This window comes from Pleurodeles waltl, chromosome 3_1 (assembly GCF_031143425.1).
Source record: "Pleurodeles waltl isolate 20211129_DDA chromosome 3_1, aPleWal1.hap1.20221129, whole genome shotgun sequence".
Classification (NCBI taxonomy): domain Eukaryota; kingdom Metazoa; phylum Chordata; class Amphibia; order Caudata; family Salamandridae; genus Pleurodeles; species Pleurodeles waltl.
Genome location: NC_090440.1, coordinates 637813302 through 637826498, shown reverse-complemented (window position 1 = coordinate 637826498; position 13197 = coordinate 637813302). Strand labels below are relative to the sequence as shown.

The following is a 13197-nucleotide window of genomic DNA, read 5'->3' as shown; positions in this document are numbered from 1 at the left end:
TGTGCAACAATTTTCCTTTCCCAAAGGTGAAAAATCAATGAAATGTAAAATGAATAATAACAAGGCCTATACTAAAACTCCAGGCCACCAACTACTATAACTGTAAAAATTTAATTAAAGTACGAAGAAATACTGGTGCATTCCCAAGCAAACAAACAACACCCTGATACAATAGTTTTTTAACTTACTTGTGTGATTCAATAAAATCAAAGTCCTTAAATTCAAAGATATATCCAGGATGCAAAGAGGGTGATCCTTCCCCCTCAAAATCCAGGTGAAACAGAACCATGAAATGCACTGGGAAGGGTCTGCTGGACAGAAACAGGAAATTTGAGTTTTTGACACACTTCCATCCCGCCTAAAAAAAGCTTTTCAATCTGAAAAACAAATTGCAGGATCCATTGGAGGAGAAAATCTAGTAAAAAATCTCTTTTTGATTAGACTTAGTGGTCTATGGAATAGAAAATCTAGTCACAGTCTGTCACAGTAAATGTACCATGCAGTGGTATAGTGGGCAATAGACCTCTGGGTGAAAAAGAAGTCTCTCTTTACTAAATGTTCATAGTGTATCAATCACAGTTCATATTCTGCATTAGCAATACCTGTGGATTACAATCTGCATTTCGGTTTGTCAAGCAGATCCCACTGAGTTGTATGGATTTAAAATGAAAAGTTATTTGTAAAATAAAGTTTCTATTTGTGTTTCGAAAATGTGCTATTTGTTTGACTGGTATGGTGAGCATTTTTATGGCATAAAGTAAGTGCAAAAAGAGGTGCATTATGGTTTTGTACCATAATTATTTAGTTGCATGGGTATTGTTTGATCGGGAAAGATTAATTTGGTCTATTTTTTTTACTTTTTTGTATTTCAATCTTATGTGTATGTCTGACTATTGTGATGCATGGGTTTATGTTTTCTTCTTATTTACCATTGATTTTTTGTAAACATCATACAACATCATTTGAGCAACATTCTGCCAATGGTTTGTTGATTCAGTCCCAGGGTATCTCCCAGTCCTAGGTTTACTACAATTTTGTACAAAGGCTTGCGTAACACAAAGCAGTGCAAATGACCTTGTTAATTAACTTGATGCACAAATGTTTTTTTTGGTTGTTTTTATGCCACTGCACCCCAAAACAGTTTTGCATCATGTAGCAAAACCTCAAGTTAGTGAATGTCAAAGTGGCACAACAGAGTGGGGACGGTGCAAACGCCCCAATGCTTTAATGCACATGGAACCCTGCCACTCTGCCACTGTTGCATGACTTGATTTTCAATGAAATACTAACACCAACTTAGAGCAGACACAACCAACTAGGGAAGGAAACTGTGTGATTTTTCACACTTAGTACTTGCTACTCTTGTGATATTTCACATACAAAGGGCCATATTTATAGCCATGTGGCACAGCGTAGCACTGCAAGTCAACTTGCTGTGCTGTGTCCCAGGGAAATGACAGGAATGCTCCATATTTATCCAAATAAAGAACATTTCTGTCTTTTCCCCAGCGCTGGCACACAGTGGGGTGCACTGTTGGTGCAAGGGTACCTCAGTTGTATGTTGGATTGTTTTTGTGCAAGAAGTGGTACCTTCCCACACACAAACAATCCCCTGAGGCTTTTCCCTTTTTCTATATTTGCTGCAGAAACAAGGAGAAATACACATATTTCTCCTTGTTATGCCTCACTTGGGGAGGAATAGGTTTTTGGTCTATCACTTCTGGTAAATCTGGGAATGCATCAGAATACATGGATGTTGCATGGGAACCCCCTTGAAATACCTCCTCAGTGCAGAGTGTGGCAGTGCAGCGATTTGCACTGCATTGTTTTACTCCAGATTTATGAAGCCACCCAGGGCTACGCAAGGCCACTTTCACATATCTCATCTTTGAGGTGCGTCACACATATACAGCATTGCATAGTGCAAGTGAAAAGCAACTGGGGTCATAAATATTGCCCTATGTCTCTATAATCCTGTTTGCATTTTTTCATTATTTAAATGTCTTTTATTTTAGTGGGAAATATCTCAAACTGTCTTGAGTACACCAAAGATCTGTATTGGAAACTCCTGTTTTGGCTTTCGTTTGAGTGTTCATATTTTATTCATTTTAGTAAGACTGCTTTTAGCGATGATTTTGACACATTTTTATCAGTTGGCTTTTATTCTAGGAAAGTGAGGAACAACCTGCTTGTTTATTTAGCCTGTGCACTGCATATAATCTGCACGTTCTGTCTGAAGCTAAAGAACACTGTACCTGACATGCAAGCTTGTGTTGCCATTCAGGAGACAGCTTCTACCACCTAGATACAGCATTGCATCAGAACTGTACTTCCTACACAGTATGGCTTATTATATGAATGGTGCACTGACCCAAAGGCAGTATGGGGTATTCCAGCCACAACTATCCTGGGACGCATGCTGTGTGACATGCAGCTTGACTGGTGTTGGTCTGCCAGCCACCTTAGAAGATTGTGATCTACATCACAGATTGATTCCTGACTATCTCCACATATGGAGCTGGGGCTAATCTCTTAGATCTGGTCAGACAGAAGAGTACACCCAATATCCTCTTGGCATACACACTGAGTTATGTAGGACCCTTAGAACCTCTAGCACATCTAAAACCATTTACACCTTGGTAAGATTGTTTAGCTTCATTACCTTGTTTGTAATGAGGATTATCTTGCTTTGTTTCATGTATCCAATTATCACAGCTCACTCGTTATATGCCAGATTGAAATTATTTCTATAAATGTATTGAAAACGTATCTTGCATCTTTTTTGTCTCACCTTGCAATGCAGGAGTAACAACATGAAAGGGGTAAGATCTGTTTCCACGGCTGTCCTGGGGAGTTAGAGTATCATGTTCAGGTTTCCATAATCACTTTGTATCCCTGGGGTTGGGAGTTCGGGTGAGGCAAAGTGAGCTAGCCAGGAGTTAGGACGACAATTACTAATTATGTGGATGGACTTAGTTTCCCACACTTTGTTGTTCTGCCACCTTAAACAAGCAATCCTATTAACCTTATATTATTAACTCCAACAGTTATTTGTTTTGCTGTAAACAAATGTATCAAGGCTACTCTTTTAAATCAATCTCACTATTATTTTTGCAGTTACAGTAGGATGCATCTAGTTTTTCCTGCAGTTATTTATTGTGCATTTTTTATAACATTTTTTGATATAAACAATGTTTCTTTTTCTGCTTCAATATACCATGTTTGACAAATATGGAAAGAACACTTTCATGCTAACTGTAGTAATTCTATTTTGCATCTAACAATGTGTTTCCTATAATGCTTATTAAAACATGCTTCTTAAATTTCTACCAAAATGTTCTTTTGATTTATTATCATCACTGACTGTAATACATATGTAAGTGTCTATTTAATTCAAAAATTCAAAATTGTTTTTAAAATGCATTAATTTTACCTGCTGTTTTTCATTTTCAGCCTGGAGATACATGGACCCCATATTCAAAGGGGAGCTGTACTGCTTATACCTGCAATTACATCAAGGGGCAGTTTATTTTGTCTGAGGCATCTAAAAACTGTACTCCACCCAAGCCACCAACTTGTGTATGTTAGTTTGCCTCTTCTTTATACTCTGATTCACTGTTACAATAAGAGATATGATCAGCCTGGTTGAGTATGCAATAAATGTCATACCTGTTAAAATCTAATATCTGGGGACAGAAAGTAACATATGTTAACTATATTGGGCCTGCTTACAAGTTGCTCATAATATTTTGACCCGTGCATTAACTCCGTTTTCTGTATTAAAAGTTTCACCTTCGGCAGGTCAAATCTGACAAAATTTTACTGGGAAAAACACACAGTATTTACCATATCATGAGGATTTTGGTGTGTTAAATACCAAATTCTGCATGTTATTTCTTATAAACGTTTAATAGGTGTTATTAGTTGCACCTATCAAATAACATACCCTGTGGTATTGTTATTTATCAGGTTCAGTAAGTAACACCTACATTTAAAATCAGGCCCTTAGTCTACTTAAAGTTGAGCCTTAACATGCTGATTTTTGGTGGTTTCCACACAAAAATCCATCCATTTCAGTATTTGCTATGCATTGTACTGCTGTATCTTTTGGCAGGTTTGAACTGCTAAAATTTACACAGGAAAAGAGGCAGGAATGTCTTAATAACCATAAAACATGAGTTTGTACAGGGATCTCAAATTAAAGAGCCACTTGTAACAAAGGCATAAGGCTTCCTTGCCTCTTTCACAGTCTTGTTCTTATCATGGTTAGATTCTGCTTCCCTTACCAAGGACATATTACCCTCAATCATAACCAATGCAGGGACTTTATTCAGCACTGCTTATCAATCTACGGGACACACACATAAGCTACACAGACCATCCATCAGACAAAAATACACATAAACTGGAGTGGCATGGTGAGCAATAAAACAATGAATTTAACCCAGAGCTGTGACTGAGGGTGAATGTTTGACAGTTTTCAGCATTCCATCCATCCTCTTTTTGTGTTGCTGTACTCATCACAAGTGGGAAGGGTATGCCCAAGCATGGGTCCTGTTCTCACTGTGCCACTGGTTTAAAGCTAGCCTGGCTGATGAGGGGTGGTACCCCAACACCAGTTCCAGTATGCTAGTTTCCGGTCGAGGGAGGACCTGGCCTGGCACTTCAGGCTGGACTGTTCCTATGAGGAGAAGGTTCAAGACTGATTTGCATATGGCTGGTTACAAACTGGAGTGCCCTGGTGAGCAAAAAAAAAACTATGGATTTAACCCTCTGGGGGTGAATGTTTTACAATGAGTAGCATTCTGTTTGTCATCTTTTTGTGTTGCTATGGACTTCATGATAAAGCATGCCACAAACTGTGGTGAGAGTCTGGGTTTTAAAACAACATAGTGGTTTCTAGTACCTGTTTTTTGCATACTGGATCAAAGTATCCTGATTGCTTTAATTTCTATTTTGGTTGACTATATCGTTCATTCTATTTTTATACAAACATATTGTCCCACTAAAGGAGATTTTCCTTTACTGACTTCAGTCAGATGATATATTTGTTTATGCTATTCAGGACCCAATATTTATGTAAAAGGATATTTTGACAATATTCTGGCACCACAGTCTGTGAACCTCCTAAGAATGACCATTCTCTCCATTAAATCACAACTGTTGAGGAGAAACATAGGGGGTTATTCTAACTTTGGAGGAGTGTTAATCCGTCCCAAAAGTGACGGTAAAGTGACGGATATACCACCAGCCGTATTACGAGTTCCATAGGATATAATGGACTCGTAATACGGCTGGTGGTAAATCCGTCACTTTACCGTCACTTTTGGGACGGATTAACACCTCCTCCAAAGTTAGAATAACCCCCATAATTATCTTTTCAAGCAATAGAATTCTAGAACCACCATTTATTCTTGGAGTCAACCAAACCTACATTGCTAGCACCAACTCTAACAAATCACTACCAACCCAACGCAAGCAGGCAGGTAGCAGTTGAAACAATATATAATTATATTACACAAACTCCAAATACATAACATGTACACGTAGTCTGACTGAATGAAAGGTAAACTTACACATAAGTAAATGTGCACCTGTGAGTTTACGCTTACACTTTTGAGTCACTGTACTACTTTTGGACATTCATGACTTGAGGGGTCATTACGAGTTTGGCGCATGGTTTTCAATGTCTGCCCAACTTCCAATGGGGAGGTTGCCTCCACACAGGCTACCTTCCTGCTGGCCCCATTAAGAGTTTCCTACTAGGTTGACAGGCAAAAAGACCTCGGTTTCTGCCCATCTGCCCAGCGGGAAACAGGCTACAGCATGGTTACAGGCTCAAAATCGAGCCAGCAGCAATGGTGTAGCCTGCAGGGTGCAACAGAAATCCAAGTGTATGGGTATTGCAGGGGCCCCACTGGGGCACCCTGCACCCATTCTCTGCCAGTCTTTACATGGTGGTTCCACTGGCATGAAAAGGCTGGCAGAGAACAAGGTCATAATTCCCTGGGTACCACTGCTTGCAGCACTGCTCTGGTGGATTATGACTGCCACCTACCTCTAGAATACTGGGGTCTCTGATCCTGGCAGAGGTGGAAGTTCCCTGGTGGCCCAATCGTCAGGGTTGTAATGTGTTTCTCAGACCGCTGCATTGGTAGCGGTCCGACCGCCATCTGTGAGTCTGGCGGTCTAGTGACTGCCAGACTTGTAATGAGGTCCTAAAAGTGTAAAGTCACCTGAAAGTGGAGACTTAAATGTCTCCATCTCGTGAAACAGCAGGTGGAGACAAATTTACGAGTGTAAAGTTACTACAGTTAAAATGGAGCAATAAGAAGTCCAAAACCACAGATGGCCAACTAGAGATACTACAAGTTGCAACACCCTCCCAGAGAAATTAATGGAGGCAGGGACTTATAATAGAAACCCTATGAGAAGTAATCTTAAATTAAAATAATATATTTTAAGTGTTTTACAAAAATATTGATTATTTTCAAAATTAAACATAAGTTTTTATATTTGAAATACATGTAATTTTATAATTAACATATTTTAATTACCTTTTTTCACTTATAAATAAATGTAACTTTAAGATGTAAAAGAATTTAATTAATTTACATTAATTCCATGGCTGCCTTTTTAGAATGTGTAATACTTGATCTATTAATATAAACATGCAGGTGGGATTTTAATGAACATTTTAATAATGCAATATTATTTTAATTTAATATTTTGAACTAATTAAATAATTAATTCAAAACTAAGTTAATTGTGCCCCAATGGCAGAGCTCTCACTCTGACAAAAAACATGGAAAAGTAAGTTTATTAAGCTTGAAAAAACGACTAAAAACTGTTATTGGTAAACATTCGGTAGAGTAATTGTATGCACCTAGTTTAAATATAAAACACAATGACAACATGTTACAGCTTAACAGCTTAGTTCAAATTTAAAATGTATTTATTTGGAATATATTCACTTAAAATATTTTTTTCAAATTTAAATCATGAAACAAATTGTCAGCTACAGAAAAAATATATTTTTACTAAATACTAATAATTGCTAAAAGTCATCTGTATCATTAATTAAAAGTAATATGATATTATGTTTACAAATATTCATATTTCATTATTTGTAACTTGAAAAAACATCTTTACCTCCATTTTTTTTAGTGAATGATGTTGCATGACCAATGGTTGATCATGTATGGCACTAAACTTCCTCCAGCTCTGGGTGGAAGTACATTTAAAAATGTTTTGGGCCTTTTTTGGTTGTAGTAACTTTAGAAGTGCATTTTGTGATTAGGAATGAGCTGATTCCTTTGTGGTTGGGTGCACGTTCCTACCTACACCCCTTCCCTACCATCCCTTAACCCGTCCTACTCCTCCATTAACTCTTCTCCTTTAGTCATAAGTATTCCCCATTTTGCAACCCCATCTCTCTCTACCTGCCATATTTACTACCAAAACATGTGTTTATGTGTGCAGAGACTTCACAGACAGGGTTGAGATTTTCACCAAGAAAGAGATAGCTAAGGTGAAACCTTTGCATAGGTTTCTGAACAGAATTTGTAGTATTTTTGTAATGCTATTGTAGTACTACTAAACTATTACAGTACAACTAATTGTACTATAAGAAAGCTTGATGTTTTTAATGATTTCCAGGGTGAGATTGCAGGAATGCTACAAGAGTTAAAATGATCCCTGATACTATTTTCTAGTCACTATTCTGTGCACATGTTTTATTGTCTTGCTTTCCTTCTTTTTTAGAAACCAGGAGAGACTCCCTTTGATTGCTGCTACCTGTGTGGTAAATAAGAATCTTCCAGCACTACATTTCAATTGGTTATGATTTAATATGTAATAACATTTAAGTATGTGCTTAGATTATTTCTACGTTTTCAAATTCATGAAGTATGCACACATTGTCCTTACCAACCTATTGTGCCCCTTTCAAGCCACAATAGTGACAAAAGAAAATGCTGAACTGAGACACACAGGCAAATGTGTTTTTGGTGTGAAATATGAAGTGCATAAAAATATTAAAGAATTAAGTCAGAGGTAGTCTTCGGTAAATAGGCATAAGTCAACAAATCTGTGCACAACAAAATGTATAGTTTTCTACCATAATGCCACAGAGAAAAAGGTGAATGTTTATAAGATACAATGGCATCTATTTTTTAAGGAGATGTACTTATTATTCATTTCAAAATCAGAGGGCCAATTATTTTGAAGAAACAACTCTCTGATGTTGTTTATGTATTTAGCAGTTTTCCTTAGTGTGAACAAGACCCTAAGGTGTCAGAGTAGTTTTTTTCCATTCAATTTCAAGTAGGTTGTATGATAAGCTTTACCCTGAAAACTGCAATCTTGAATAGGCAGTTATTTGTGTTTTTCAGCTTACTTTGTCCACGTCAGATTGAGAGTGCTCTTTAGAGACACCTTGCTATGCTTGGGTGTCGTCTTGGACAGCCTTACACATGGTACCCACCTCTGCTGAGCAAAGAACGTTGATATTTGCTGGTTCTAACTGGCAGGTTTCCTGAGAGCATTCTCTGGAATTTTTGAGTGGTGAAATTAGAGCCAAGGTGGTGACTGGTGTGCATTAAATAAACAAAACGGTCAACTAAATTTGAAAAGGTGTCTTTTTATCCAATGGTGCTTCTTAAATTCTACTCTGGCAAATAATTAATATACTAGTGTGGTGACAATTAGAAATCATATAGGATAAGGTGTAAATGGAATACTTCCATTTTACATTTAAGTTCTCAGAAATGGCTGTGTTTCCTGGTCTATGTAGATATAAAAATGAAAGGGAATTTCTAAGTAATAATTGAGTTTAGTTGGAGGAAGACTGTTTTTAAAATGTATGTGTATATAAAGTGAGATGAAATGTTAAGTTGGGTATAACAAGAGGAGTTTTCAGTTTTCATAGATCCCAATGCTATTTCACAAATTGATCTGAGAGAAAAATGTGATGGAGATCTTCAGCTGGTGATTGAAGAGAAAATAGAGTTTAAGAGAGCATTTCCTTGGGTGTTTAGAAATTATGTGGGATGTTTGCATGGTATGTTCATTAAATAAAACTTAACCAACATCCCTTTCCTGTGATTTTCGAAGTCTGGAAACTCCCCTGTACTATGTATGAACATGTAGAAGCTAAACATTATCCTTCCTGTGGAAGACATAAAGTGATTCATTTCTACAGTAGTATTGAAAAAGACCAGTGGAAATATTAGTTTGTGTGTGGATCTAAGAGCACCTACTAAAAAGACTGTAGTTGATAGATTTTCACTTCTAAACATCACTAAGATGCTATTGATGCTGTCCGGGGCACTGTTCTTTACAACCTTAGATTTACCATCTGCATGTCACTAGATAAGGCTTCAAAAAATTCACAAGATTTAACAGCTTTCATAACACCAATGGGAGTTCTTAAATTTCATTCGGGTTGGTCTTTTATGTTTAGGACATTAAGGGTCTTATTCAAGGGAATACTCTGCCACAAATGTAACGGACATCCCAGTCACCATATTACGTTCCTATTATATCCTGCAGAGATCGTAATACTTTGGATGGGATATCCATTACATTTGTAAACCCTCTGCAGAGTTCTAACTCAGGCCTTAAGTATCTAGTACTGGTGTAAGACCTATTGGAGTTTAGTGGGCATGAAATTTAAAAGAGCCATTATGCAAAGAAGACATTTTGACTTTTGGGGTATGGTATAATTGAGGTTTGTAGTAGGTTTTTAAAAAAGCTCTTGCTGATTGTACCAACAAAATGAGAGGGTAGTTGAAGAAGAAACCAGAATTTATTTGTGATGATGATTGAAGAAATTAACATAATGATGTTAAAATGAATTAGAACATGGATCTAATTTGCAGGATTTGTAATCCAATAAGGGGTGCATGGTCACTACTGATACCAGCTCATTAGAGTTGAGTACTGTGTTAAGTCAGGTGAATAATGGTAGTGAGAATACAGTGTTTTTTACTTCTGGGGCTCTTAAGGGAGCAGAGTTAAATAACTAGGCCATGGAGAAAGAGGCTTTGGTTGTTGGTTGTGTTGTCAGTTGGGGGGGGGGGCAAATGCAGAACCTTTTATGGGGTGTTGAGGTCACAGTCAAAACTGATCATAAGCTTTTTCATGACATTTTTTTAAAAAAAGTTTGGATGTCTTCTTAGCCAGAATCAGAAAGTGGGTGGTGGGACTTCAGGGGCACAACATTTGAATGTGTAGGGTGTGTCAGGATGGTGTAACGAAAATCCCCCTACAGCTGCCCTAGCTCCAATGTGACCGTGGCAGCCTGCAACTGAACCTCTAAGTCAACCCAGAAGAAGGTTTTAAGTGTGTAGCTCAGGGGTCTCCAACCTCTTCTGTAAAAGAGATACTTATTTTCAAAGAAAATCATGCAGAGTTACTAGTATTATTAGCATTGTGTAGTGACCACATCAGACAACATTGCATAAGTGGCCACCCCATGCAGAACTGCCAGAGAAGATTACGTTGGTGCATCAGGCAGAGTTCTCAGTAGTAATGCAAGAAAGGTTTTATCAACTTTGAATGTAGATATAGTTTGGAGCTTCAACCATTCTTCTTAAGATGTCATCTAATGAGTTCTGAAAATGCAAACATTTCATCTTGAATGCAAACTTTTCAATGTTGGTATACCTTTGATAATTCATCCAATCAATATCCTTTATTTAGAAGGTTGGACTGCACATACTAGAGCTGCTTACATGTAGCTTGAGAGCTGCCAGTAGCTCATAAGCTACTCATTGGAGATACCTGGTGGGGCTTAAAGTACTTGTGTTTTCCCAACAGGTTGGATATTCTTTTACTTTGCTGTTAAATGATTGTGGAGTGTGGAGTTTGCACACCCCTACACTATCTCCCTGAGAAACCTGTGACTGCTCACCAGTGCTACCACTGAGTGCCAAGTGTTGAAGAGGTTGTCCTTGGCCTAGAATCACAGAAGAACTGACCTCAGTCCTTATAGATAGGGCCCAGTGGGCCCTTCTTAACCTGGCCCCAAAACTGTCAATAATTCCCTTGTTGACTGATCTAACCGCATCAAGGTCTAGTATGACACTGTGCAGTTGGTGGGCACTGTGCAGTATTGTGTGAGGTTGTTACTAATGGTAATTGAGGCGCGAAGAGACACTGATGAGTCATTCTTGTTGTCTGAGTGTATGATAAAGTCTCTTAGGAATATAGGCCCTCATGAGGACCCTGGTGGACGGCGGTATTTTGGAGAAAAGTACTGCCAACAGGCTGGCGGTACCTTTCCCCAAAATATGACATTGGCAGTTTGGCTCAAGGCAAACCACCAATATACCACTCCATCCACTAGGGTGGTAACAGCCACTGAGTTGTAGACTTCAATCTCCAGCCCGGCTGCCGTCACTGTCCCACCCGCAGGATTATGACCCTGCCTACCGCCATAGTTTTCGTGGGTTCGTTACCGCCATGAAAATCATGGCGGTAGGCACTATCAGTGAGAGGGAATCCCTTCCCTGTCACTGTTAGGGGTCTTCCCTGCCCCGACCCCCACCCCTGGTTTTCCCATCACCCTCCCATTCCAGACCCCCCACGACATACATGCACATGTACGTTCTATCGAACACACAAATTCTCAAACATACCCATTTTCAGCCATGTAGGCATACACCCATTCACACACACATCCACACAAACTGACATACATACAGGCACACATGCATTCACACAACACAACATACATGCACATTCACAACCATACATGCACACACGCATTCCACACGCCACACACCTGCATACATGCACACACCAACACACACACACACTCCCACCACACACACACAACACCCCCACCCCTGTCAGAACACCTGACTTACCTGATTTCAGGGGGTCCTCTGGCAGGAGACGGGACAGGACGCTGCTGACAGCAGCAGCATCCGCCAACAGAACACCGCCAGGCTGTATCATGTGTCACCTTACTGCCATCTGCCGCCATGGCCGCAGTCGGAATTCTGCCACCATTCTGGCACAATTCTGGCTAATGTCATAATATAGAAGATGGCTGGTAGCTGTGGCGACAGTATTTTGGCAGCCGTCGCTGCGGCGGTAGGCGGTCTGTACTGCCATTGTTATAATGAGGGCCATAATGTTGTCAGGATTGATTGTACCATCTATTTGTACAGTGAATGTTAAGTTGTTTCCTGGAAAATGATATAGAGTTGGAGCCAAAGAGTATTCTGTACTTCTGAATTTAACTCAACCTGTAGGCATGAACAAATAGAATAATGCAGTATCCTACGCCTGTTTCCTCGTTCCTTGCATGGTCTGCAAGATCTTTAAAAGGCTCTTGGTCAACACCAGGCATACAGTCACTAAAGTCCTTGTCACCAACCGTCTCGACTATGGCACCACGCTCTACAGCTGAATAATCTTGCAACTCCTTAAGAGATTACAGATAATAAAGAACTCTGTGGCCAGACTCATCCTTGACCTCCCCAAGCACACCCACATTACCCGCCCACCTTAGGAAGCAAAAACTGTCTCCCCGTCCAGAAGAGATGTCACTTCAAGATGGTCATCAATACATATAAGGCCCTGCACAACAAGGAACCAGCATAGCTCAACCACTGCCTGAACTTCCACCAACCAACCAGACACCTGCGCTCCGCCTCCCTCCACCTCGCCTACATGCCTTGGATACGTTGGAGCTACAGCGAAGGTCATTCCTTCTCCTGCCTTGCTGCCAGATGTGGGAATGGCCTCCCTTTCCACCTCTGGACCTCACCCTCTCTGCTGGAATTCAAGAAAGGACTCAAAACCTAGCTGTTCCACTGAACCCCTGCAGCAAGATCCCCAGCACCTGGATACCCCCACTGGTGATTAGCTGCTTTACAAGTCCTAATTGATTGATTGATTCAAAGGCAATAAAACAGGTATGTTGCTGCCTTTCATTAGTAGTACGAGCTCTTGTTGATAACTACTCTTCCATCTGCACTTTTGTCCTTTCTGAAAGGTGTCATACCCTTTGGAGACAGTAGATCTAGGTTTGGTTGAGATACTTCTGAAAACCATGTTCCTTTTTGAAAGATCATGGCCCTCATTATGATCTCCTGCCAAGATCTGCACTGACGCGAAGAACCCACTGCTGGCCACATAATGATCTTTCCACCGGCCCAGCCGGAAACAGGGCCTGAACAATGA

The 13197-nt window shown here is 39.6% G+C and overlaps 1 protein-coding gene across 1 annotated transcript in view; it reads left to right on the top strand.

The window, feature by feature from the left end:
* LOC138283523 (mucin-2-like) overlaps nucleotides 1–13197 on the top strand; it is a gene marked incomplete at its 5' end in the record, with an annotated part of 528362 nt that overhangs the window by 418075 nt on the left and 97090 nt on the right. Inside the window, 2 exons of the mRNA XM_069221463.1 lie at nucleotides 3454–3579; nucleotides 7765–7804. Coding sequence (XP_069077564.1) covers nucleotides 3454–3579; nucleotides 7765–7804 — 166 coding nt within the window. The remainder of the gene's footprint in view (nucleotides 1–3453; nucleotides 3580–7764; nucleotides 7805–13197) is intronic.